Source organism: Contarinia nasturtii, unplaced genomic scaffold, assembly GCF_009176525.2.
Source record: "Contarinia nasturtii isolate CC-2019 unplaced genomic scaffold, AAFC_CNas_1.1 Cnas_scaffold_1182, whole genome shotgun sequence".
Taxonomy (NCBI): Eukaryota; Metazoa; Arthropoda; class Insecta; order Diptera; family Cecidomyiidae; genus Contarinia; species Contarinia nasturtii.
The window spans coordinates 557633-585204 of record NW_022198526.1 but is presented as its reverse complement, the minus strand read 5'-3'; the positions used below and the strand labels follow the sequence as shown (position 1 = coordinate 585204).

The following is a 27572-nucleotide window of genomic DNA, read 5'->3' as shown; positions in this document are numbered from 1 at the left end:
GTTGGTTGACGCAACTACTGCACTCGAATCCCCATTTTCCTACTACTCGTAGTTACGAAGAATCACCGGTTTTGTATGTGTTACTTTGACATTTACGAACACCGCATCGAATACATAAAAATATCAAACAAAATCTACATTGTATTGTGCTAAGGTCTTCTTCTAAATATATTGCAGAATTTTTTTTTTAAATTTATATTCGGGCCACTTAGTGGAAAACGAATACTGTGAAGTCTAATTAGTTTGATAAAAATCAGTTCAATATTAAAATAAGAGCATCAAAATGGATACAAACGTTGAAAATTTGGAGTTGAATCAAGATGAGCTAATTATACAGCAACAACGCCAAATCGAAAAAGAAGTAAGCAAACAATCATGATTAATCGCTACTACACAAACAAAATGCACAATATCAGCGAAGCGAAATTCGCACAAATACATCATAAATACAGTACATTTGATTGCATTTTGTTCGCTTTTGTTGAGAAGAAATTTTAATTTCATTTTTCTTTATATTTATCTTTTATATTTAATATATTTACAGTACCCTATATTAATTTAATCAAACAACGTTCTACACTGGAAATGAACTGAATGTGTCATTGAACTAAATTCATCTTCGAAAAAGAATTATGACAATGATCTCAACATTTGTTTTTTTTTTATTCACAGATTTGTGATACAACCCCGTTTGTTAGTGAACTACAAGATCTGTCAGTTTTGGACAATGAGTATACAGATGACCCGATTTATAGTTCAAAATTAAAATATTTGAAATCGAAGTACAAGTCGATCAAGAAAACTCGACCGGATGGTAATTGCTTTTTTCGAGCATTTGCCTATGCCTATTTAGAGTATTTGGTTAAAAACCAAAACGAATATGAACCATTTCGCAAACTGTCTGAAGAATCAAAGGATCGCCTTATCAAATTGGGCTTTCCACAATTCACACTCGAAGATTTTCATGATACCGTAAGTAGCGAACAAAAGATTTTCTTCTCATTTGACAAAATCTCATCATGGTTTTACTTTAAAATTTGCACATGAAAAAAAAACAAATTTGGAATGAAAACAAATCAAAAGAATAAAAATGAATTTAAATCTTTAAATTTAAAACGTATTCATACATCAATTTCTTTGATCATCGTTCTAGTTCATGACTGTAATTCAGCAAGTGGCACCGAATGACAATCAAGAGGAAACGCTTAAAGAATTGCATCGACTATTTAACGATCAAGGCCATTCTGACTATGTGGTCGTTTATTTGCGCTTGATGACATCGGGCCAATTGCAAGAGGGTGCCGAATTCTATCAGAATTTCATCGATGGCAATTGCACAATGGAAGAGTTTCGACACCAAGAGGTCGAACCGATGTACAAAGAAAGTGATCACATTCATATTATTGGTAAGTGCAAAGGCGACATTTAAAAAAAAATGAAATCGTCTGATATTTATACTCATTGTTGTAAGAAATTTTTCGTAATACTCAACTCGTTTCGCTTGAAACTATTTTTGGTATCGCAAATTATTGCATTCAAAGTAAATAATTTTCGTCTTTCATCTGTTTAATTACAGCTCTTTGTACCGCATTAAATGTGGGTGTACGCGTTGAATATATGGATCGAGGTGAAGCAGAAGGTGGTCAGGTGACAGCCCATGACTTTCCCGATGGTCTCAAACCAAAAGTTTATCTCTTATACCGGCCAGGACATTACGACATTCTCTATCCCAACTAATTCTCTTTTTTACAATTCTCTTAATACACCAAACCATTTTTTATCATTTAAAATTCGTTGCATGCCTTCTGAGTATTTCATAGAAAAAAAAAAACAGAATTCATCAACAATTTAAAAAAAAACCAACGCAATTAAATTGTAATTTACAGTTTTACGCTGAAAATAAAAACTTATTATTACATTCTTTAAAACAACGAAAACAAACTCACAATAACAAAAAAATGGTGTCCGAAATCATTTCCCCCGTCTCGCTATGTAAGCAATTCTTGTTGGCTTAAAATATTAAGTAAGTACGTTTACGTTTGAAATAATTTGCATGGAAATGGTAATGAACTGCAGTATGATAACAAATATATATATTTGTAAGAATTAACGGTATGTGTTAAAAAAATCTCTCTTGCGCGTTAATTTTTCTACGCATCAAAAATAGCTATAGATTTGCGCATCATTTAGTTAGTTTTAATATGCGTGAATTGCTGAGTAGATTTATCGATCTGAAAAAATAAATAAATCTTTCTTTTTTATTTACAGCACAGTGACATTTCAGCTGGTAGATTTTTTTCTTCTTATTATTCGCTCTTTCTCTTCAATATTCCGGACGTATTCGACGCGTGCGTTCATTTTCTCACTCTTGTCGTTGCTCTTTCCCGCGATTTGTTGAAGATACCACTCGCGCCGTTATATTCTCGTGTCCGAACACACTTCGCATTCGCGACGAATCAGCGAAAAAAACAGAAATACTTCGTATGTGTGATGTATCCATATGTGCGGTAAGCGAAAGCAATTTAGTTTTTTAACAGCACTTAAGCGTATCGCTTGTGTATTCAATACCCCCGAATTCTATTTTATACGTTGGTCAAAAATCATCGATCTTTTTTCAACAATTAAATAACAAAACAGCAGTATTTAGTGCGGGCGTTCAAATGTTATAAATTATAGGTCAAATATGTGTTTGGTGTAGAGTTTTGTTTTAAAAACAAAATTAAAAACGAAACATATTAACATTCATTTTGAATTAAGCAAAAAACACAAAATTTAGATGTAAATGGGAACACGAGACAAGGTTTGCATTGCAAAAGATAAAATATTATATAAGAAAAAAAGGAATTGTATTCCAGTGTATTTGTTTATTCATAGCTTTATTATCAGTTTTACAATAAACGTGATGTCGCTATGTTCTCAAGTTGTGTAACACGATAAAAACCAATGCTACGCATTGTAAGCTAAACATCTAAAGTGATAAAGTAAAGTTGCAAATTGAACTGCAATATAATATTGATTCGCAACAAAACCGAAAGAGAAACAAAGAAAAATCAACGACCACAAACATTGTGCAGTGTGCATCACAAAGATCTGACGACAACCGATTTTTATTGTATTAATGGAGCAATAAGAATATCACAATTTGAATTGCAAATAGAAATGTACGTAAGTGTGTGAATCGGCAAATTCATCAATTGATATACGAATTACCATAACAAATTCAAGGATACGGCTTTATATATTATTAATAAATAATGAAAGAAGAACATTTACGTGCACATGTAATCCGTCAAACGAATCGCACACACATTGTCCATATTATGTTTACTGTTCGAATTGGAAAAGGGTGGAATGTCAATGCATTATCATTCAAATGACATTTAAACTGTAATATATGAACGGTGGCGAAAAAAAAGTAGCAGTAAAAACGACTCATCAAAAAAAGACAGAAATGTGAACACATTTTTTCGTTGTATTAGAATTATAGCATTTTTTTTCAGTCGCATTCATATATAATTGATATGAATTAGATTGTATTTCGAATTCACGTGTTTCCACATGGAATTGAATATATAAACCGCGTCAAATGACAAGTTTAAGTTTATTAAGCAAATTGCATTGTTCTGCACAAAAAAGTGTCAATAATTGAATGGAATAGTATATATGGTGCAATTAAACTACTCGGTCTCGTCATAACGTTAATTTTTTGTGTGTGTTTTGGCCTCCCGATCATAACAGTTCAACATAATAATACCGTTGAAAGAATGTCTTCTGTGACAAAAATAAATTCAATGGGATATGTAGTTTTTTTCGTGTGTTTCGAATGCAAATTTGGCAAAACAATTTTGATAATGCGCTGCTTTCGGCAAATTCCTCCATTTGGTCACGTTATTTTGTTGACTTCTTTGACGAACTCACTCAGTCAGTGAATAACAAACTCGTTCTAGTGCAATAAATGGAAAGTAAAAAGACAACAGTGTTATTCGGTATGGTAATACATTCCACGGATGATATTTGACATCTGTTTCTGTAGACGTGCGCTAAGTGAAAGGAAAACTTCGTCAGATAACTTCGGTAATAAACAGAGTATCATGATTTGCTGCTGCTCAGCATATAGCTGAGAGCTGAGAAATGCTGAACTCGTGCGGCTAACGCATACGAAACGGATGCACGCACACATGCATTCTCCCCGTTTAAACGGTTATAAACAGTTGATTGGATGTTCAATTCAAAACTCAAAACTTAGTAACCAGTTGAGTTTGAAATTGTGTTGCGACCGACATATGAGAAGCTGCGAGAAAAACATCACATCGCATCCCTCGTTATTTTGCTTACGAAAGTGAAAGCAAGAGATGAGGTGCGACGTGCTGTTTTTGCTGTCAGTCTTTCATATATTCTGAAAGTGTACGTCTAACGCATACGAAACGGATACACGATACATATTCCCCTTTCACTTCGTATGTTCGCTGGTATAGTGTGTTACCGGCAATAGCGTCAACGGCAGCACATACGAAGCGAAAGGGGAATATGTATCGTGCATCCGTTTCGTATGCGTTAGCCGCACGAGTTCAGCATTTCTCAGCTCTTAGCTATATGCTGAGCAGCAGCAAATCATGATACTCTGGTAATAAACAACAATGAAAACGACTTATTTTTTCTTTTTATTTTTCAAAGTCAATCCAAACACTTTATCTAAATCTGTAGAAAAATACAGCGCATGTTTTCGTCCTGCTTTGAATACAAACACACAGCTAAATATAAACGAAAAAGTGTACATTTTATGTTCAAAAAAAAAAAAAAAAAAACGCACACAACGCAAAATCACAAAGAATAATAATCTCATAAAAATTACCACAGATAACGGGCCATTTAAGTGGGTGGCATGTATAATATAAAATTTGCCTGAAGATATGATCGTTAGTTGACTTTTCTAATCATCGCAGAAAGAAAACACTCCAAAAATAAATGTGTCTTCTTCACAACAGAAATTTACACACAGTGTGCACAACTTGACGTTGACTTTTTTAATTTTCACATCGATGGTTTTCTTCGCTTTTTCTTCATCAAATCTCGGACGTATCAGTATTGTTGAAGCAAAATATTCATTTATATGTGTTTGTTTCATGTTTGAGATCAGTGACAGTTCAGCGTCTTCAAGACGAACTCTTGAACTTTGTCTAGAACTTTATCTAGTGTTATAATTTGGTACAACAAGTTAACCATATGTTTAGATAAAATACTAATAATAATTAAAATTCCGGCAAATGGGCAACAAAAAAATGGATGTATATCAAATTCAATTCTAGGGGGTAGACACGCAATCCAAAAGAACAAATCTATACGAAAAAAATAAATCTCTTTAAATTATTGCAAGTAAATTATAAATATTTCAAATCATTTTGAATTTTTTCGAATCATTTCAAATCACCGCTTGACAGTTCGTGTGACACTTTACAGTGAAGTTGACTATCGATGTTTGCATGCAAGTTATATAAAAAAAAATCAAGTTAAAGAATAAAAATACAAAGAGATTTAATATTTTCGAAATCTGTTTTAAATATAAACGAAATATACTTGATTTTTTTAATTAAAAAAATGCTTAAAAAAAAACAAATATTGATATAGAATTTTATGCTTTGTTTTAGTATTGTAAAGTCACTTGTCAAATAGATTCAAATAATTCAAATCACAAATGAATTACAACGAATCATTTGAATCATGTCTACCCCCTTGATTCAATTGATGCACGACCGCAAAAACATTCGAAAAAATTATTCTTTATTCGCTATTTCTGTTTGTTATTCATTCATTTGTTATTATCGCAATCATACAATTCCGGACCAAAAAATGTAAAATCGACTTTGTAAGATTTGACCCCACATGGAGGGCATTGAAACTTGGCCCAAAAGGTGAATGACAAAAATATCAATTCTAATAATTTGTGCATGCTGATTCCAAATTTTTGAGTTTCAGGTAAAACAAATCATATCTTGGGAGTTTTTGACCCCCCGAACCCTTAAGGGTGGGGAACTTGGAGGGCAGGGGCCACAAAAAATTTCTCTCGTTATTCTGAACAACTTTGTAGTACATCATTTTTTGATCCTGTGAAGTTTTGCCCCCAGGCAACCTCACCCCCCTGGGAAAAATTCAAAATTCTGCTCCGATAGAAATTTTCAATTTTTTACCCCCAACATACCCCCCAAAGGGTTTTTCAAAATGCCCACCCCCTAAGAGTGGCCCTATTATAATATGCGCCACCCTGTATGCTCTTTCATGATTTTTTCAAAAAAAAAAATGATATATCTCTTTCATGCAAGGGTCCAAAAAAATTTCTCTCGTCATTCTGAACAACTTTGTAGTACATTAGTTTTTGGTCAGATGGAAATTTTCTATTTTTTACCCCCACATACCCCCCAAAATGTTTTTTGAAATTCGCACGCCCTGATAATGAGCCTGGTATATGAGACACCCTGTATGCTCTTCCACGATTTTTTCAATATGTCTCTTTCATGTTCTAGGTTGAATAATAATATTAAATGAATTTGCGCATAAATAAACGTAAATAATATTTATAAAATAAACGTATTTTTAACAAACACGGATTATAGTGCCACTTTTTTAGGGAAAAAAATTATCAAACACGTTAGATGGCGTTCGTTTAAATGTAAATTTCTATGTACATACGGTGGCGCCGCCCTACACCAAAAATTACTGAACTATAAAGTAAGGTTGTATTGATTTTTAATAATAGATAACGCAAAATTTTAGCTTTCAAAAATAAAGAAATTAGTCGAAAGTCCAATCATTGATTTAGTTCAAGCGACGTTGTCTATGAATGTTCAACAACAACTTTCAGTTCTGTCGATTTTGTTTTATTTCAGTTTATCCAATAGGAATTTTGCTAGTTTCGATAAGCTAGAGATTTTATTCGGAAGAAACGATGGTCGTAAAAATTGATACCAGTTTTGTTTTAGATTGTAAATTGATTCACTGATTTTAATATTCATCTTTTTTTTCTGGTGTCATCCATAAAACAAAACTAGTCGCATATATATTTTTTGCTCCATCTTCGTAATGCATTAATGTACGTAAGTTCTTTTTGCTATCCATCCAATCTTATCTGAAAATGTGTTTAATTTGTGAATTTGTGTATGTATGTAGATGATAGATAGTATTATTATTGTACAAGTCATCCGCATTCGTCAGAAAATGACAAATATTTTTTTGTGAATTGCTCTGAAAATGAGTAATTAAAGAGCAAAACAAAATTTATAAAATTATTATTGTCAAAATGATAACAATATGCTGGTACCATTTGCTTTGATCAAGCATCCAGAAACCTATCATGATTCTCTCTTTTTTTTCCTCTGTACCTCTATCTCTCTCTCTTCGGCTTATATTTGCCATTCCAAAAATAATCCACCGTGTACGACCGTGTATAAATGTAATGTATAGTCGTTTCCAAAAAGATCTGTGTTGTCAAACTAATACAATGAATTTCGGAACGCATTTCCATTCAAAAGTACACAAGGCTCCTTAGTTAAACGTGTCAATTTGGTTTGAATTTTGTTTAGGGTATGTTGTTTGTTCAAAATTTTGACGGTTCGCTGTAACAGATCTTATTGAAAACGACTATACATAACTAGCGTGTGATCGTCAAATGTGTAAATTTAATTCACAAAATTATGATAAACCGTATGTCAGCTGCGTCAAAATGGCGAGTGGCCAGTTAACGTATTCATGAGAGTATAACCTAAACACAGCTATAAACATACGATTTGATTGAACAAACTGTGTTTTGGACGCAAGCAATGTGTGATTCCATATAAACATCCACGAGTCGTTAGTAAAATAATCGATATGAATTGAGATGCGCATTAGTTTTTACGATTTTCAACATATACACGCCATTTATGTAGTTTGTCGATATATCAAATGAGTGTGCATGATCTGGAAAAAAACGCATTTGATGCTGTGAAATGTATTTTTGGAACAATAATGAGTTGGTGATACGTGTTCAGAATGGAAATGAAATTCAAACTGAGATGATTTGTTGTTTTCATGTTTTATTAAATGCACATGACTCACATAGTATGTTGAATGTTTTGATTCTAAAATAAAAATTATGACGATAACTTTTCATGTCTGCTTTGAGTTTGAGTCTAATTTGCATGCAGAATTCACATGGTTCGAAAATGTGTTGTCATACATCTTTGTCTCGCAATCATGTTACCGCAGTTAGATTGCATATGAAATCAGAACAAGAATATGTTCAATCAATGGAAAAAACAACAATCTCACGGAACTTTTACCAATATTAATTTGAAGTGTGCCATTCATCAAGACGTATTAAAATGTGGATGACCTGTTGCCGAAAAATCATGTTGAATGTGATCCCTGTTTTATCTAATGACACGACATGAATAAATTCACGTAAATTTATTACAACTCACATCTCATATCAGGTGTAATTTTTAATTTGAAGATAACTTTATCTGAAGACAGTTATCAAATTGAAAATGCCAGTTTTATGTAATTTATACAAATTATTGTCACAAATTAATCTTATATGTGATCGTTTAAAAACATTTAATTCAAAACGATGCTGAATTCCTGTAGAAAATTCATTCATTTGATCATGTTTTGTGTTACAGTAGTGCTGCCGGATTCGAGATTAATGGAAATGCTTTGGCTATGGATGAGATTATTGATTGTGTCGCTAATGGGGTTGACAGCGTTGCGAGCCGAACCTTGTTTATCATCAACCGAAAGTCGTATGTATATTTTGCTATGATCATTTGACATTCGGATTTTTTACATATATGCATAGATATGACACATACAAATCCAAAATGCGCGTTAGAAAATACATAAAACGAAATACAGGTTTTAACCTAGGGGCTTAATTCAAAATTTTCAACGACTGAATTCTATAATAATATCTAAATTAACTGAATTTTTCTGCAAACGAATGAATTCCGGTGAATTCTACGGCGATTTCATTCAAATATGTGAGATAGTGGTGAATAGTTTCTGCTGGAAATTACTGCAATATTTATATTTTGTGTAACAAAATTGTAAATGATTTTTATATTTTTTTAATAAAAATTAATTTTATTTTCAATTTTGAGCGATTTTCTATCGAAAACAATCGGAAATATTGGAAAAATAATAAATTAAAAAATATTGCGGTTATCATAACCTCACTTTATTAATTTGACACATTTCATTCTATTCACACGAATTTATGTGAATTCCTGTGAATTTTTTTGCCGTATTAAGCCCCTAGGTTTTAACAAACGAGTGTCCAATTGCAAATATGCAGACAGATTATGTGTACAAAGTGATGAATGTATATAAATCATATTTTGAGACGATCGTTTTTTTCTATTCGTTTTGTGAATAAAAATTTTTCAGAAGATACTCGAGTCAATTTAGCGACATACGATGAAGAAATTGTTATTCAAGTATCGAATAACGTGTTGCATCAAATCAGTTCACATGTATTCGGTATATTGGCAAAGGAAATTCTAAACCGAAAAATTGTGTACGAGGACATTCAATTCCCACAAGATCTCATTAACGAAAGAGAAAAACTTTCTGAAATACTTGATAAAATTCAAAGGTGAGTTAATTTTTCGCTGAAAAGAAAAACGACAGTTGCTGTAAGTCCGCTAATTTTGTTCTGTGTGAAATGTAACACGTAGTTCATCGAAGCCGCTGTTAAATTTAGGAGTATGGATGCCACCAGATTATCAAATCGCACCGCCTGACGTTAACAAAGAGGAAATGGTTGGACGTTTCAGTACAGGAAGATTTGGATGGTTTGTGCCTAGGAAACTTTTCGAAAATGATGGCGCTTCGTTAACCATTCCCTATACAATATTCAAAAATAATAAAAAAAACGAATTCAACCGTTTTATTTACGATGAGAGCATTTTAAAGCAATTGTAAGTTATACACCGTTTACATTAATCCTGTTTTTATTATCTTATTTTACGTTTTATCGCTGGTTTTTATTACCCTTGTTTACCGCGCTCAAACACATATTTTGTGGTCGAAAAGACGCATGGTATTTTGACTATTCGTTAATTTAATTTCATTTGATGAAAAGATTTAATGTGATATTTGTATTATTATAATACGCATTTGAAATGACAACAGTACAGTGTCTATAATTCTGTACACGCCACAATCCTTTTTTTTAACTTTATATTAATGATCATTAATAAATGATCAGTCATAAAACGCCTGTTTTTTCTCTGCATTTTCAATGTAACTAATTCTACAACTCATTCTTCAATCAAATGTAGTAAACACGATGCTCAATACATCCCGGACCACTGTCAAAATGAGAAATGCGTGACTTTGTTGTCTGGACATAGAGAGGATACATTTTTTGTAACCGCACACATTGATGAGCTTCAATTATATGTGAAGATTATTTGGTTCGGCGATATTTTACGTTACGTGACTAAAGCCTTATTCAATCAATTGGCTGATGCTAATCGATACAAAGAAAATCGTAAGTCATTCATTATTGTCTATTGGACACCGTCTGAAATAATCGATGGCGATATCGATTATGAAACAATAATAATGCCAAAGTGTGAACAATTTAATAGTAAAAATAGCAAAGATACAATGTGCAAATACGAATTGACGCCGATTCTCAAGTATGCAAAATGTAGTTCAACATTAAAACATTCAACTCCGGTGTATACAGTATTAAGTAATATTTATTTTGAGAGAAATAATGAAACCTATCTATTACAATTGTACAATAATTTAACCGATCGACACTCAGAAGTTAGTTACACTGATAAGACACGTTTGGATAAAACTGTACAAGATGATACAATTTTAAATAATGCGAACAACAAAACGCAACTATACGATGAAATCGCGTGCAGATTTATTAAAGAAAATGAACAATGGTTCAGAGATATGGTTGAATTACCAGAACAGAAGGCACGACAGAGAAGAAAGATTTACATTGGAGGTATTTTTCCAAAGAAAGAAGAAGCCGAACTTGAACATAACGGTGAGTTTTGCACTTAACTGCACTTTGCATACGAATTAAAACTATAAATATGTATTGATGGAAATAAACTGAAAATTTCAGGAACAATAATTGCGGTTGAATTAGCTCAAAAAGATATCGAACAAAATGAAACACTTTTGCCGGATATTGAGTTGATGGTGATTTCTCATGATGACGGATGTCATTTGGACACAGTAATGCGAACATTCATTAATTACTATGTTGATCGAGAAGATGTGCTTGGGGTCCTGGGACCCCCATGTAGTGAGAGCTTACAGCCCATAGCGAGTAAGTATATGATATGGTCCTCTGTTTATAAAAGTTTGAAAAATATCCGATAGAACCTTGTGTACCAACAATGACAAAATTAAAAGTTTTATGCAGTCACAAATAACCTTGGTATAGGGCACATCTCAGCCTCTACGTATCCATTTTTTTTGTCGTACGTAGTCTTTTGTTACGTCTTTTTTTGGAATCACATTTCAAGTTCGAGGCTGCCATGGCGCACATCGAAATGTACACTCTTTATTTACAAAAATAGATAAAAGAAGAGGGCAAGAGCGAAGCACACAGAGTGAGAGTGAAGTGCGTCGTTGCTATTGCAATGAAATGAAATTAATTATTATTTATGCAGATACAATTCGATTTAATGGCAAACAAATGAACAAAGTCGACAACAGACGGCTGGTAAACAAATTATACAGCCGAAAAAGTACAGTTTTTCTTGGCTGATCATTAATTAGCCACCGAATGACGATTATTGAACTATGAAAGACGCAATATATCTTCATTGTCGATACAAATACTTGTTATTGTTGTGCTAATCTTGTACATACCTTTGCACTTGAAGTTAATGCATTGATTGTCTTATCCATTTCATCACGAATTCGATGCACATTCACGTTCAACGCACCACCTAAACAAATACAACCGAAATTGACGAAATGAATGACAAAATGCAAAACAATCGTTTCAACATCGATTTCTGTTTTCATTCGAACATTTTTTTTTGTCGAGTTGTTGTTTTCAATTTTACGTTGGTTTCGTTTCGCTCGTGACCATTTTTTGATGCAAAAAGTATGATGAAAAGCAAAAAAAATTAAAAAAAAATTGTGTTATTTTACACTTTGTACAGATTCTGGTGCACTGAACTCAAACAGCCATAACTTTGTTTTCATTCAATGGGTTTTTTAAATTGTATTCCTTGCACATTTTTCCGGCGCTGAATATAGTTTACACGTTGTTTTCATATTTTTACATTTAAACCTTTTGCGGTCACAACTAAATTCCGTTCTCGATTTTTTTTCCGTACACGTTTTATTTATTTTTCTGTACACGAACAGGTTTATCGAAGCACATTCACATGACTGTTATAAGCTATTCCGCCGAAGGATTTTCTTTTAAAGACCGCGAAAAATATCCATACTTTTTTCGAACAATCGGCGAAAATCGACAATATGAACATGTTTATGTAAAATTATTCAAAGGTGAGTTAATTTTACGCTGAAAAAAAAACGACTGTAAGTCCGCTAATTATGTTCTGTGTTCAAAGAGTTAAATTGGCATCGGGTTGTTGCTTTCACCGAGGACGGACAGAAATACACCGAATACATATCACTATTGGAGAATTCACTGAAAGAAAATGGCATTGAATTAACAAATAAAAAATTCTCTAAATATTTTAGCCCAGAGAAAATGCAGAGTGTAAGTTTTGTTTCTTTTCAATTTATTGTTAATTGTTAAAAACGATTTAGTTAATTTTTCTGTTAACGGAATTTTTTCTGATTTGTATCACTAGTTTCAAATGAAAAAAATAAAATAAAAATATAAAAAATGGACGATAAAAAAACAGAGACAAAATACAAGAAAAATATCGATTAACATTTATAGAAATAACATCATGAAATTGAACATAATTAATTGACGTTTTGTTTTCACTCTCATTCCAGTCACTTTTGGACCTGAAAAATAAGAACTCGAACATTATTATTGCTGATGTTTATGACGAACAAGCAGGCGTAGTGCTTTGCGAAGCTTTTAAATTGAAGGTAAATTTTTTTTTGTCAAATTACCGTCAGCATTCGATGCTTCATTTCAATTTTAAAATAAAAACAAAAACTAATATTCATTACAAATACAATATTATAATAATAATAATTAAATATATGTATAATTTTATCTTTTTCATCGTCAGATGTCTGCAAAGCATGGTTATGTGTGGTTCTTGCCAATTTGGGTGGATAAAAATTCAAAAGAAATCTACGAATCTGAGAATGTAAATTGCACACGTGATCAAATTGATCAAATGCTGGAAGGTCATTTTTCTCTCGTTGGATCATCTTATGCGGCTGATGAAACCATTATGGAAACAAATCAAACAGTTGGCAAATGGAAGGAAATGTACGGTTTATCGAATACATCTCATTATGGTGGCTATGCATATGATGCAGTTTGGGTGTACGCATTGGCATTGGATAAATTAATTAAAGAGTCACCAAATTATTTAGCAACACTTAACACACCCAATACGACTGAACGATTTGTTCAAATATTATCGGAGAGTGATTTCACCGGTGTATCTGGTCGCATTCAATTCGGTGAAGGTGGATCACGTTTTTCGACCATCAATGTTCAGCAATGGGTGAATAATGAACACCGTTTAGTTGCCGTTTTTGAACCGTATATCGCTGAAAGTCGTGTGATTCAAGGTGGGCATTTCAATTTCAGTGCATCGAATATAATTTGGTTAACTGAAAATGGTGCTGCTCCAACCGATGGAACAAACGTCTGTAGTGTTGCCGGTCTTGCAAATCTACTCGGCTACGATTGTTCACAAACGATGTTGATTATAACTGCATTATTGGCAGCGTTACTTGTTATATTGTTGTCGGCCACGTCATTTATATTTTGGAAGCGACGATATGATCAGAAATTTAAGGCATCTGCAAAATTTTTGCGAATTTTCGGCATCGATTTTAATACATTGGCTCCGGTACACTCGAACACTCTGGACAAATGGGAAATAAGCAAAGATCGAGTTGTAATCAACAGGCGGCTGGGGGAAGGAGCTTTCGGGACGGTGTAATTATTCTTGTTTTATATTTTGTTTTTTATTTGAATTCGTGGTTTCCCGGCTAATTATGAAATAGATTTAAAGAAAATTATTGCTTTAGGAATATATTAGTTTTTTTTATTTATCAATTAGAATTATTATTTTTATTATTTTTTTAGCTACGGGGGTGAAGCTCAAATCGACGATCATTGGACCGCTGTCGCTGTGAAAACATTGAAAAAAGGCTCAAACACAGAAGATCGATTGGATTTTTTATCCGAAGCCGAGGCTATGAAAAGATTTGATCACAGTAATATTGTACGTTTATTGGGCGTGTGTCTACAGTCCGAACCAATTTATGCTATAATGGAGTTCATGCTATATGGCGATTTGAAAACATATTTACTGGCACGGCGACATTTGGTCAATGAAAAAATATGCGACGATTCGGATATTTCACCGAAGCGTTTAACAATGATGGCATTAGATGTGGCAAAAGCACTGAGCTATTTATCCGAAGTGAAGTATGTGCATCGTGACGTAGCTTGCAGAAATTGTTTGGTAAATACACAACGTGTTGTGAAATTGGGTGATTTTGGTATGGCGCGATCAACATCGGAAAATGACTACTATCGCTTCAGTCGAAAAGGTATGCTTCCTGTTCGCTGGATGGCCCCAGAATCACTGAGTTTGGGAAAGTTCACACCAGCCTCAGACATTTATTCATTTGGCGTTCTTTTGTATGAAATCATCACCTTTGGTTCGTTCCCATTTCAAGGGATGACCAACACTCAAGTTCTAGATTATGTAAAGGAAGGTAACACGCTCACAATACCAAATGGAATAAAACCCGCACTAGAGGGCTTAATGAAGGCCTGTTGGTCTCTATCGTATATAAAACGGCCAACCGCATCTGAAGTGGTTGATTTCATTGGAAATTATCCAAAATTGGTGACCGCTTCACTCGACGTACCTTTGAAATCGGTCCAAATACCGGAAACGGACAGCGATCAATTGGAATTGTTGCCTGGCCTACGAAAAATTCAAAATGAACAAACTGACGAGCAAGAAGATCAAAGTACATATATAAATCCACATCCACATCCAAATCGCCTTAGAATACCTAATGGCATCACACTTAGTGAATTTAATGCGGCCAACGATGACTATACTATTTCAAATCCGGCCACGCCATCGATAACATACAATCCCATTGAACCACTGTTATCAATGTACGATAGCGGCAGCAACGGAAGTCTCCGTCGATATGTTCCCATGTGTGGTGTTAAACAAAAGAAAGGCAATCGGGCATTACAAATGCTCGACGAACATGTTGTTTAATTCATTATTATTATTTTTTTATAAGTTACCAAATCAAAGCACTGAAAAGAGACTTGAAACAAAAGCATTTACCACTTTTTTCGCTATAGGCATTTAAAAAGAAACATTTTTTCGTTTATATAAATATATATATTTTTTGATAATTTCATAATTGAGAAAAAAATGAAAAAACCAAATTAGACTTCTATCTTTTTTATAAGTTACTATTTTTTAAGTATTTCAATAAGACGGAATAAAAGAGAATTGTATAATAAGATTTTTTTTTTGTACAATCATTTTTCTAACAAACAATTTGTTGTTTCATTCAATTCGTTTAAATTATATATATATATATTATTGGAGATTCAAAAAATTGCCAGAAACATATGCGCGAGATTCGAAAGCGAGGCAATAAAACGATTTAAAATTTATCGGTTGCGATCATCAAGCGAAGTCGATAAGTTACACGACGATGGAAAATCGAACAGTTTCGATAGATCAACCACATTAGTGGCATCAAAAAGAGAACACCAAGCCAAATAACATATAACCACAGACATTTGAAACGATCTGGTGACCAAAGCACGGTGTATTGCATCACATCGTCATCTAAAAAAAGGAAATTTGAAAGTTATTGTACTAAGTTAGTATTGATTAACGTATTTTTCACCTTTTCTCACTAAACATTACGCAAGAAGTAAAAAAAAAAAATAAAATAAAAATAATCAAATACCATTTTCAACAATAACCAGATTCCGAAAAAAAGTGCGCTTACATTCAAAAATCCACCACACAGACGAACTCGAAGTGGCAACACTCAAAACACTCAAATACCCATATAAATTAAGACAGCAAACATTCAGCCGTACGTAACGCATTCAATAGATAGACACATAGACTTTTGACATATCGAAAAATATGGCGTAGAACGCGATACAAACCATTAGCGTACGCAAAACAACCGATGAACTCAGTGCCAATTTGTATATGTAAATAGATAAATGCGGTTGCTGTTTATAAACAGAATGGAAACTTTGTCGAGAATCGATTTTAGAGTTTTACAATTAAATGTATCAAATCGTGAATGAAATGAATGACAAGTGAACGAGAAACTGTACACACATAGCGGTGTGCTATTAAAATATGTGAAATTGTGTGGCATATTGTAGAGAAAAGTAAGAGAAAAAAAGAAACGCATAAAAAGCACAAAAGGGGCTTCCAAATTTGTAAATGTGTATGCAAAAATCTTCCATAAATATGATATAGTAAAAAGTGTGCCCACATTCGCATTTATGAAAAATAATATAAAGAACAAACAGAATAAGAGAAACAGCATTGAGATGATGGACGAAAAGTTAATAGCCGAAGTGCAACAGCATGCCATTATATACAATCGACAGAAAAGCAGCACGATTAACGGTGACAAATGCATCACAAAAGAAATAGCCTGGCAAGATATTGCACGAAACCTTGGCACAGACGGTAAAGTGTTTAAAATTAATTCATATGACACAAAGAAAACATATGTTAAACCCAGAAAAATATTCTTCAATTTCAGTGGATACATGTAAAAAGCGATGGAAATATCTGCGAGAACGATATGTACAACAGAAAAAGGTCGGTGGTTCACCAGCAAGTTATGAGCATTTATCGCGGCCATATCTAGAGAAAATGAAATTTTTGGACACATTCATTCAGTCACGAAAGTCGTATCGTCAAGTATCACAATTATTTCAGTCACCATCGGCATTGCAATCGTTCGATGGCAATGAATCATCGAAATCGAATGGTTCAATGAGATTGCTGGGCGGCGGTCATTTAAATAACGATTTGGATGATGCATTTCCGCAGTATTATTTAAATCATCAATTTCCACATGCGAATTTAGTAGTGAAAAATGAAGAAAATTCAGTTTCGGACATGCATAGAAAACCAATCGATTTACAGTCTAGTAATAATAATATGCCATCATCGTCATCATCATCGATTGCATCACAAGAATCACCGACCTCATCCGCAATGCATAGAAAACGACGTCGCACCACCAGCACCAACATAAGCGAACGAAATAATTCACATAATCTCAATAATAGCAACAGTTACAGTATAGAACGAACACACGATCCACACCAAAAACAAATACTCAATAACAATTTATCGGACAACGATGAACACCATAATATAAATGATGACGATGACGATGACGACGATGATGCTTCCGACCACCAGTCTTCTTCCATGAACAATGTGCCGACCGATTTCTTGTATCCATTGTATGAACAACATACGTCACGAACACGTAAATCAACTACCGATCAACATACCAATCCGACTTCTTCCACATTTCCAAATCCAGTCGATTTGTTGTACCAACATGCTATTGCCAGACAACTGCGGAGCTCGGATCAATTGCTTGGCGAACTGGTCACATCAGAACTCACAAAAATGCCAAAGGATCGAAAGAAAGTTGTACAACGAAAAATCTTAGAGGTTCTATTCTTCGACGATGAATGACTTTCAACAGTTCGTGGACTATAGCAGTTAAATACTTTAACAAACAATGTCAACTACTTTTGCCAATGCTGCTTTTTCTACGCCTTTTATCATTATCTTTCTTTTGAGTGATTTTCATTTTTATACATTTCATGTACTATAACTTCGATATATTTAATCCATATTAAACGCTTCTTTTGGGGTTCATTTCTTTATCATTCTTTTTTATCTATACGTGTAGACATTTATAGAACAAATCGAACAAAACAAAACATATTTCCAATTGAATCAAATAAAAACAGCGTGATAAAGAGAACAATCTATTTGCTTTTTTCTCTCTTTCTTTAGGTATTTCATTCTATCCTTTAGAAGATAGGAGTTTAACTGATTTTTATTGTAGCGCATGAAAAAGAAGAGACCAACCATATAGATATAGAGAGAGCGAGGGAAATATAAATTGAAGGATATGATGGAGAAGTGAGGCATTATCGATAGAGAATTTACCCGATTGTGTTTTTGTTCCGAAGACCAACGATGTAAATATCATTGGTCCATGCATAGACACAAAAAAATGTATGCACTGACACCAATTTCTCATAATAATTGGCACCGACTTAATATATATTACCAATTACGGCATATCCATAGCCTATATTCGTTACGCCCATTCTATAACTTGATGTAGGAACAACAATTTCAACGACATTTAAATTGTTCATTTCAACGTTGACTATGCGATTGTCGACTAGATTTTGAATATTTTGTGGCGGATATGTGACAACTGCAGATAAGTGCGAATGACCCGAAAATATGATATTTGGTTTGAATTGATCCATGATCTGAAAGGTGAAAACAATATAATTGTAGCTATTTCGATTGGTGATCAATAGGTAGTCTTGAGATCATTTACCGTTTTCATCGTAATTCCGGGATATGATAGAACTGATATGTGTGTTGCCACGATGTTCAGTAATTTACTTGATGATGTATCGGTTACATTGAGATCAGGGTATATGTGTGTGAGCAAATTTATATTGAGTATTCGTAATCGTTTTCCAATTGAAATTGAGTTCGTTTCATTGAAACTTTTGTTAAAACGTTTCCTTTTAAACACGGTTACATAGTCATGACGTTCGCCACCGATGTCATTGTCACCAGGAATATAAAAGTGTTTAACATTTGCACTCGTTTTGAAGATGCTATTAAAACGACGCAAATATCGTTGGTATGCGTCATCAGCAGCAACACTACCCTCGTCCATTAAATCACCCAAAAAACAAATAACGTCCGGTTTTGCAAAGGCATAGGCGCGATCGAATGTTTCTTTCAAATATTTATCTGAATCAACGATGGCAATGCCACTGTAAATATTTGTATCGAATGTTTCGCCGAGAATTTGTGGATCCGATACAAGCAGAATTTTCGTGCAATCCACTGAAATAAAATTAAATCGTATTTATTGATGTCACATAGATAAAAATAAGATGAGATCATCCATTCACGAAAGATATTTGCGGTATGTAATATGTTTTTGATACATACCCTTTTTACATCGGATTGAACTCCAACTTAGCCGATAAAGCGAGTAAATAAAGAATTCATTGATAAATATTAAAACAAACGATAAGATTATAGCTGCAAACAAGAAGTATCTGAAAGCGAAAAAAAAACATAGTAAATAGATTGTTTAAATATATATTTTTTTTCATATTCGTCTGGTACAAGAGCAGAAATATTTTTTCTTCGCAAAATATTCACCTTTTAAAACGCGACAAAAACATATTTTCAACATTACATGACTTTTTTGAAATCGTGTTTCGTATTTGATTTGATATTATAAGCTTGCTAATAAACTGTGTGTTTATTATAAATGACATGGATCGAAACATGAGGAATGGTTTGGTGTTTGACAATTTACATATTGTCGCAGGTGGTACGTATTCGTAGTTCCACTCAAACTCACCACGCATTCGTAATTTCGTGTCACTAGATTTAACGAGAACTGTTGCGGTTAAATGGTACAGTTCGGTTTGATGCTATATAAGCAGCGCGCAATAGATTCTCATTCTCATTTGCAAATTGCATTTCTTACATAACGCAAGAAAATAACAGTTAAGCTGACGCCACGCTAAGTAAAGAGAGAAAAAGATCCCAAATACTTTACATAAAAATCGTATTTTTGTTCGCATCGATAAATTTATTTCACATTTTTGTAAGTGAGAAAAGCAAAAAAATTATTAGTTGAAATGAATTACTTAGAATCAAGCCAAGGTCAACATATTCAATATAGACAACCCTACCTAATAAATCAATACCCGCCACCAGTTTATAATCCAGTTTATGCACCATTTATATCGGGAATCACACCACAATATCAAAGTTATCCTGCAGTTAATCCAGCAAATCAAATGATTCAGGGAAGAGCACTTAATCCAACAGTATATCCGAATAACTTGGTAAAATCAGTCGTTGTTTCAAAAAATCCCATATTCAATCCAGCAAATCAATTGGCTCAGATACCACAACATCCGAATCAAAACATTCCGGGAAATCCGCAAATTTTAAACGCCAACCTTACAGCAGCAGTTTTGAACGTACATGCACCGCCATATAATTTCCAAGGTAGGCATGAAAATATCCTATCTAACCAAATGAGTCAAACGCAAGCACAAAATGCACCGTTACCTTTAGAAAATGCAGCACATTTTCAAGAGAATAATACGGTTGAAGTAGATTTGCACCGAAATGATGTAGCTTTTTCTATGCAAAGTAACGGACCGAACGTAGATCACCAAACGGTTAAAGTAAAAAAAGTAGACACTAAACGACAATTTTCGGTGTCTCCTCGAGAAAATGTGGCAACCACGTCATCAAACACAGCTAATGAAGTGGATGACGATGAAACAGATGTAGAGAATATTGTTGATAACGCTGAAGACAATATCGTTTGTGCTGCGTCAACTGAACATCAAACCGATACTACCAAGCCGTCAAACGTACGGGCCAACGAAACAAATGCTTCGGGTTTAACTAGATCATCTGAAAAAACAAAACGAATTATAGCTCAAAAAATTAAAATTTTAAAAAACACCTTTAAAAATATAACAGCAGAGATTTCATATGTCGGCCAAATACTTTCAACTTTGGAGAATAACATCGATGACGAAGTGAATGTTGAGGCTGTTGCATACTCGGGGATTGTTTCTGAAAGCGATGAAGCCGATTCCATACAAATGAATAGTGAAACCCTTCCAACACTTTCTCCAGATATGGCTGTTCCAGAGGTGACCGTTCCAGATAACGATAGTGACACAAGTCCATAGCAATTTAAAAGCCAAGAATCAATAGATATTTGACATTATGATACCATTTCTTGTGAACACCTTTGTATTTTATTAGTACCAGTATTTTACATTTTCAATCATAGCATTTTATAAAATGGCAGTAATATTTACCGTAATTAAATATTTTTCTTTTAAATGACGTAAAGAAATTATGGTGAGTTGGCAAAACGAAACGTATTCACGTTGAAATTGACTAAAAGATATTAATAAAAAAGCGAAAAATAGAATTAAAATATCTATCTTTTCTTTACTATAATGTTTTGGAGATAAAAAAAATGCATCATTCGACTATGAAATATGAAAAATCATATCCAATAGTCATTTGATTTTGTTCACTTTTTGGTTCTCTTTCTTCCGTTATTCTTAATAGAGTCATTACGATTTCTCTTCGTCATCACGAACAGTTATGTGTACTGGTATGAAAGTGCTCAAACTAATAACGGTAAACAAATTTGCCATAAAATCGCATGTTTAAAATGATACAATGATGCAGCATTAGGTATACGAAATGTTAGGTTAGAATTCATTATTTAAATGTCATTATCAATATGCAGAAAAAAAGAGAGTTAAAGCAAAACGAAAACGGGGTCAATACAAATTTTCAATCTAATATAATGTTTCCGTTGAAATCATAAATTCAAAAACTTAAAATCGTAAAGTTGGGCAAAATTTACGTAAATTCATGTCATATTCACCACATTATCCTATGTTACTCCGCATGTGTGTGTGTGTATGTGTTGATGCGTTTATTTTTGTTATGATCTTAATGTAGTTCTCTCCTCTTCTCACATTTACAAAATAAAAATCAGCTGGCTATTTTATTGGTGTGCTACAAACGCAACGCAAACGCATTCTGTTTGAATGTCCCTCATATTCATGGGCCAAAGTGCCTTTATACGTTGTTTCACTTGCATTTGTCAATGTATATATTCCTCATTTTATATGTTGATGCGAGTGTGTATTAGTGTTTTGTTGACTTGAATTTCGCAATTGCCAATGGGCATAACAGAGAATGATAGAGTCGATACGAGTGAGAGAGATGTCTATGAGGCTGTGTTTTTTTTTCGTGTACAACGTACTAAACGAATTTTGTTGAGGAATATTATTTTATTCACATTCGCATCGTATGGTGAATGTGGTGACTGTGACTGCTCACTCTCTTTCTCTGTGTGCTTAGTTAAAGTTTTCTCTTGATTTTTCTGGTGTGCAGTGTCTATACATAGACATTTACATGCATACAGATATATAGATGTACGGTTGTACAAAGAAAGAAAGAAAGAAAGAAAGAAAGAAAAAAATCAATCAAACGAAGGCGAACGAAATTCGACATTCAAAACGCAAAAAGAGATTGAATTTCTCAGTGAGGAAATATTTTCGTAGTGGCGAAGTGAACACGATTTGAGAGCACAACAAAATCAATTTCAGAAGTTTTTTTTTGTAATTGTGTGTGAGAACTGAAGAAACCACCATTTTTTTTAAAAAGACAAACGTGAAGAACAGAAGAAGTTTCTTCGTCGATGTGAGTTGGTTAAATAAATTTCTCAAAATTGATTGCGATACGAATTTAGAAGCGTCAACTGGAACCTTTTGTGGTTGCCAGCCACCGCACAAAAAACAAAAATTATCGCATCCATTATCGTCGCCTTCGTCTTCAACGTCGTTGTTGTCGTCGTCGTCATCGTCGTCGTCGGCCATTGTTAGTTCAGTTAGTTCAATTATTGCTGGCAATAACACAATTAAAGACGAACCAATTACGGGAAATTCACATTTCGACAATCCGAGTACGAGCAACAGCCACTGCACTGGTATTTGCAAAATGCAAGAACAAGGGAATCTAAACAGCAACGGTAAGTCCATTTGGAAATATAAACAGACTACTATGAGCGAAAAAAAATATATATGCATTTTTTTCCATCGCCTACAATTTATTCAGTGCTATTGTGATTGAACAAAAGCCCAAACAAATTTCATCATTTCAATGAGTTTAAATAGCTGGGTTTTCAATGAAAAATACAATGATTTCTATGATGTCGAATAATGCATTTCTCGCATAAATTATGGCATCGAACAAAGCAAGGTGAACGAAAGAGAGCACAATATGGAGCATAGATCGCTTTGAACAAAAAAAAAAATACGTAGCAAAATGATGTCAAAATGACAGTCGCCATGATGTTTTCGTTCTCTTTGTTTTGTTTTTTATTTTGTTGTTGTTGTTGTTCGATGTTATGCGTGTAGTTGTGTGTGTGGTTGAGTATATGTGTGTATTTGTGCCTTCTTTTATGCGGCTGAGTTTTGTTCATAACATCAAATGATGTGAAAATATACAAAAAAAAACAACAACAACAAAAAATTTTGTTACTCTTCCGAAAATAAATCAGCTCAGGACCGTGTGTATGACACATTTTTAAAATTCCAAATGTGATAGAAAATATTATTGTTTTTGACTGTTTACTTTCAGATGCTGTCAATAATTTGGAATCGAACGGTCATGTGTTGAATGGAAATACGGAAAATGGGGTAACAACGTTGAATAACGTTGTTCCTGTCAATTTAACGAAAACGGATCAAGATATCGTACGACTAATTGGACAATACCTGAAAATCGTTGGCTTGGGGTAAGGTCATTCAACACCACTTTATATTAATTATTTTCTTCATAGGTGTAGGGCTAATGAAAACATATAATTTTTTTCTGCAGAAAAACTGCCGATCATCTCATTGAGGAATCTGGCTGTGTTTTGGAACATGCATCTGCCACGAAATTCCGACAATATGTTATGCATGGAGATTGGATCAAAGCTGATCACTATCTTCAAGAAGTGCAACAACTTATTGAGCGAAAACACAATAATATCGTTGTAAGTAGTTGAATGAATTACTAATCGAACAAAATTTCAAAATTTTTCAATCGTTTCAATTTGTAGGAAATGAAATTTTTACTGTTGGAACAAAAGTATTTGGAATATTTGGAAGAAGGACGAGTTTTGGAAGCACTGCATGTACTAAGAAATGAATTAACTCCACTGCAATACAATACTCCACGTGTACATCAACTTTCTTCTTTGATGATGTGCGCAAATAGTGAGGAGCTGATTCGCAGATCGAATTGGTATGCATACACATGTTGAAGTTTAAATATGATATGATGAAGGTTGTTGCTGGGGTCGATGTTAATTGAATTATTTGATTTCGCTTAAAATTACAGGGAAGGAAAGGGTGATGTCTCACGCACACGATTGATTGATCGTCTTCAATCATTTTTACCACCGAATGTAATGCTGCCACCACGTCGCCTGCGTAGTTTGTTGAAACAGGCCGTTCAGTTTCAGGCTGAAAAATGTTCAGGCCATGATGTTTGTTGGAGAACCGATTTAGATAATGTTTCTTTGCTTACCGATCATGACTGTGGAATGGATAGTGTATGTACTCAACATTTTTCTATATAAAACCAAACCGTTGTACCAATTCTATTGTTTTTTTTTTCTCAAATTAATATTGATATTTCGGTTTATTTTTCTCTTAAAATTTCTGAATATACAGTTTCCAGTGCAAACAGTTCAGGTATTGAATGATCATTGTGACGAAGTATGGTTTGTGAAATTCTCACCGGATGGCCTGAAATTGGCAAGCGGATCAAAAGATACGTCAGTCATAATATGGGATGTTGATCCACAAAAAAATCAAGTAAAAATGCGTCGAAACCTTGAAGGCCATACATATGGAATATCATTTTTGCAATGGAGCCCCGATTCAAAACATCTATTGGTCGGTGGCCCCGAAGAATGTCCAAACATTTGGATTTGGAACCTTGATGAAGAAAAAGTTCCTATTACCATGTCACATTCAAGCGAAGACAGTCTCACATGTGGCTCATTCAGTCCAGATGGTCAACGCTTTGTAACGGGCGGAACGCGTGGACAATTTTATTTATGTGATTTAAATGGAACAGTACTTGACAGTTGGGATGGTGTCCGTGTGACTGGTTTAGCATTTCGTAGCGACAATAAAACGATTTTAGCATCCGATACTCTTAATCGAATACGACTCTATGCCATCGATAATCCACGTTTGGATTGTACACTGTACGTACCATTGTTTGAATTGTGTATTCAAAAGTCGCTTCAAAAAAAAAAAAAAACAGAAATTAAATGGGTTTTCTTTTTAAATTTCAAAACAGAGTTCAGGAGCAATTTTCGATAATGACATTTGTTGTCAATTCAAGTGACCGTTTAGCTTTATTGAATTGTTCGCAACAAGGTTTGCATCTGTGGGATTTGGAAGACAAATGTTTGGTACGACAGTTTCAAGGTACAACACAAGGAACTTACACAATTTTCTCATGTTTTGGTGGCATTAATGAAAGCTTTATTGCAAGTGGAAGTGAAGATCACAAGGTACTTATCAATCAATCCTCCTTTCAAAATTCAATCAATTTCTAATGAACAAAATCGTCCAATTTTTTGTTTTGTTTCATAGGTATATATTTGGCACATAAAACGTGAAGAACCGTTAGCCAAATTAACCGGTCACACACGAACAGTGAATTGTGTATCATGGAATCCAGTCTATCCGTCAATGTTGGCATCTGCATCGGACGATGCAACCGTACGCATTTGGGCACCTCGGCCATTCGATAGCAATACAAGCAACAACGAAATCGATGAAACGTCCTCATGCTCATCATCGTCATGGAATATGACATAAATTTTGGATCGTACATCGAGATCATAATCATAATATTAATATTATTATAAAACAGCGACACGAACGGCAATCTTAATCAATCAAACGCGAAAACAAAGAACACAACAAACAATTTAACGACGATTTTTGCTCAAAGACTGACAACCATAAACAGCTACCAACAGAATGTGTTCAAGCCAACAAACAAACAACAACAAAAACAACACAAAATATGAAACAAACTATACTTATGTTATAAAATGTGAGTTAAGCAAAATAACGGAATGAATTAATAATGTATAATTTACGTATATTGTAAAGAGCATAGGAAACACATATAAAACACACAAAACACTAGCCAAAATGCTATTATTGTACATTTACACATGCATAAATACTCGGAAATGGTATAGATCGCGCAACAAATTTTCGATAAAAACAAAAAACACCTCATTTTACATTGTGTAAATTAACAAATTCAAAAAAAATTCAAATGAAACTAACGAGAATGAATAATTTCTAACAAATGATACGACAACAACAACAAAAAAAAAAAAACAAGAAACAATTGACAGGAATGCTTAGTGGACAAATATGTTGGACAAAAGAATGATTTGATTGATGAAAACGAATCAAAAGTGATTCGTTAATATATACAAATTTAGAGTGTGTACTTTAATTGTAGGATTGAAATGATGATTTCACAGAATAATATTATACAAATATATTTAGTGCAAGAGAAAGAGAGATACAGTTTAGGGTTTAAGGTAGAAAGTAATTTCACCAAAAATGGTCACGGTTGCTTATTTATCCTATCCATTCATCTATATTTTGTTCTTCACATTACTTTCTCTTTTATTTTGCAATAGATTCTTCTCTCATTGAACATAAACTGAAGCTCAGAAGCTAACTGTATCTGTGTATACACTTGTAATTTTGTGGGTTGAAAGAAATATTATAAAAAATGAATTTATTTGATGGAAAATTGAATAACATTATCGAATATATGGGCAAATTTCAATTTGATTTTGCAATAAAATTATTCATTTATTTATATATTTTAAAACCTTCCAGAAAAAGAAACTGGTCGCAAGAGGAGAATGCGGTTTTTTATATTTTCGAAAATAAAAGAATTTGTCACCGTTTTTTTCTCATTTTGCTATAGTGTAGCGTTTAAAGCAAATACAAAAGTTTAAAACTATCTATTAAAACTAAAATGATGGATAATCACACAATTTTAGTCGATCTAAGCGATTTAGATGATAAGCATTTCACTTTGATCTTTTCAACATTTAACCTTATAACATCTAAGTTTGATGTAATTTACATTAATACTGATATTAGTAATGAAGTTGATTAGCGGTGCATTTACATTCACACCATCTTAGTATGCACCACGAGACTCATTCTAATGATGGCAATTTAATACCAATCATGCTACACATTAAGTTTGAACCTAATCATTTCTAAATTTTAGTAATATTTGAGAGAATTAAATACACACAAAACCACATATTATTGAATGCGATTATTCGAATAAAAAAAATATATATCTAAAAACATTCAAATTGGAAATAGGATACATTTTTGTTACATTTAATTCGACGAAAAGCAGAAAATAAAAAGTGATTTTAAT

The 27572-nt window shown here is 33.4% G+C and overlaps 5 protein-coding genes across 13 annotated transcripts; 4 read left to right on the top strand and 1 right to left on the bottom strand.

Moving 5' to 3' along the window:
* The first annotated feature begins 56 nt into the window (after positions 1-56).
* Positions 57-1861, top strand: LOC116344781 (ubiquitin thioesterase otubain-like). Its single transcript, XM_031773519.1, has 4 exons — positions 57-361; positions 673-972; positions 1154-1406; positions 1577-1861. Exons 1-4 carry the CDS (start codon positions 284-286, stop codon positions 1735-1737), a joined length of 792 nt encoding a protein of 263 aa, XP_031629379.1. The 5' UTR covers positions 57-283; the 3' UTR covers positions 1738-1861.
* A 624-nt stretch (positions 1862-2485) lies between these two features.
* On the top strand, positions 2486-15681 carry LOC116344888 (receptor-type guanylate cyclase gcy-18-like). 9 transcript variants are annotated; one of them, XM_031773733.1, is made up of 12 exons: positions 2534-2800; positions 2856-3161; positions 8658-8774; positions 9418-9625; positions 9708-9950; positions 10314-11044; positions 11126-11332; positions 12388-12531; positions 12597-12748; positions 12994-13092; positions 13239-14125; positions 14276-15680. In XM_031773733.1, the coding sequence occupies exons 3-12, from the start codon at positions 8678-8680 to the stop codon at positions 15435-15437; spliced, it is 3930 nt and encodes a 1309-aa protein (XP_031629593.1). In that variant the 5' UTR covers positions 2534-2800; positions 2856-3161; positions 8658-8677; the 3' UTR covers positions 15438-15680. The 9 variants fall into 9 exon arrangements, with proteins under 9 accessions (XP_031629590.1, XP_031629593.1, XP_031629591.1 ...); XM_031773731.1 differs by having other exon boundaries at positions 8655-8774; XM_031773735.1 differs by having other exon boundaries at positions 2856-3165.
* A 14-nt stretch (positions 15682-15695) lies between these two features.
* LOC116344890 (metallophosphoesterase 1) lies at positions 15696-19796 on the bottom strand. Its single transcript, XM_031773739.1, has 5 exons — positions 19668-19796; positions 19452-19561; positions 18820-19343; positions 18538-18748; positions 15696-16025 (listed from the first exon to the last, which is right to left on the bottom strand). The coding sequence occupies exons 1-5, from the start codon at positions 19784-19786 to the stop codon at positions 15838-15840; spliced, it is 1152 nt and encodes a 383-aa protein (XP_031629599.1). The 5' UTR covers positions 19787-19796; the 3' UTR covers positions 15696-15837.
* Positions 16312-18169, top strand: LOC116344891 (putative uncharacterized protein DDB_G0286901). The gene is made up of 2 exons (XM_031773740.1): positions 16312-16898; positions 16975-18169. Exons 1-2 carry the CDS (start codon positions 16709-16711, stop codon positions 17928-17930), a joined length of 1146 nt encoding a protein of 381 aa, XP_031629600.1. The 5' UTR covers positions 16312-16708; the 3' UTR covers positions 17931-18169.
* Positions 19797-22360: 2564 nt separating the features above from the next.
* On the top strand, positions 22361-27081 carry LOC116344775 (WD repeat-containing protein 26 homolog). The gene is made up of 8 exons (XM_031773512.1): positions 22361-23100; positions 23712-23868; positions 23952-24111; positions 24178-24362; positions 24459-24672; positions 24794-25335; positions 25431-25647; positions 25730-27081. The coding sequence occupies exons 1-8, from the start codon at positions 23070-23072 to the stop codon at positions 25955-25957; spliced, it is 1734 nt and encodes a 577-aa protein (XP_031629372.1). The 5' UTR covers positions 22361-23069; the 3' UTR covers positions 25958-27081.
* Positions 27082-27572: the final 491 nt, after the last annotated feature.

What these genes read in the sequence shown, in the direction of transcription:
- LOC116344891 (XM_031773740.1), top strand. Translation starts at nt 16,709, where the DNA reads ATGAAAAATAATATAAAGAACAAACAGAATAAGAGAAACAGCATTGAG. An exon ending in ACGAAACCTTGGCACAGACG is followed by an intron (nt 16,899 to 16,974) that starts GTAAAGTGTTTA and finishes CTTCAATTTCAG; the next exon opens with TGGATACATGTAAAAAGCGA.
- LOC116344888 (XM_031773729.1), top strand. Translation starts at nt 8,603, where the DNA reads ATGCTGAATTCCTGTAGAAAATTCATTCATTTGATCATGTTTTGTGTT. An exon ending in AGCCGAACTTGAACATAACG is followed by an intron (nt 11,045 to 11,125) that starts GTGAGTTTTGCA and finishes TGAAAATTTCAG; the next exon opens with GAACAATAATTGCGGTTGAA. An exon ending in GCCCAGAGAAAATGCAGAGT is followed by an intron (nt 12,749 to 12,993) that starts GTAAGTTTTGTT and finishes CTCTCATTCCAG; the next exon opens with TCACTTTTGGACCTGAAAAA.
- LOC116344890 (XM_031773739.1), bottom strand. Translation starts at nt 19,786, where the DNA reads ATGTCATTTATAATAAACACACAGTTTATTAGCAAGCTTATAATATCA. An exon ending in TTTTTGTCGCGTTTTAAAAG is followed by an intron (nt 19,562 to 19,667) that starts GTGAATATTTTG and finishes TTTCGCTTTCAG; the next exon opens with ATACTTCTTGTTTGCAGCTA. An exon ending in CCGGAATTACGATGAAAACG is followed by an intron (nt 18,749 to 18,819) that starts GTAAATGATCTC and finishes TTCACCTTTCAG; the next exon opens with ATCATGGATCAATTCAAACC.
- LOC116344775 (XM_031773512.1), top strand. Translation starts at nt 23,070, where the DNA reads ATGCAAGAACAAGGGAATCTAAACAGCAACG. An exon ending in ATGACTGTGGAATGGATAGT is followed by an intron (nt 24,673 to 24,793) that starts GTATGTACTCAA and finishes CTGAATATACAG; the next exon opens with TTTCCAGTGCAAACAGTTCA. An exon ending in CCACGTTTGGATTGTACACT is followed by an intron (nt 25,336 to 25,430) that starts GTACGTACCATT and finishes ATTTCAAAACAG; the next exon opens with AGTTCAGGAGCAATTTTCGA.
- LOC116344781 (XM_031773519.1), top strand. Translation starts at nt 284, where the DNA reads ATGGATACAAACGTTGAAAATTTGGAGTTGAATCAAGATGAGCTAATT. An exon ending in TCGAAGATTTTCATGATACC is followed by an intron (nt 973 to 1,153) that starts GTAAGTAGCGAA and finishes TCATCGTTCTAG; the next exon opens with TTCATGACTGTAATTCAGCA. An exon ending in TGATCACATTCATATTATTG is followed by an intron (nt 1,407 to 1,576) that starts GTAAGTGCAAAG and finishes GTTTAATTACAG; the next exon opens with CTCTTTGTACCGCATTAAAT.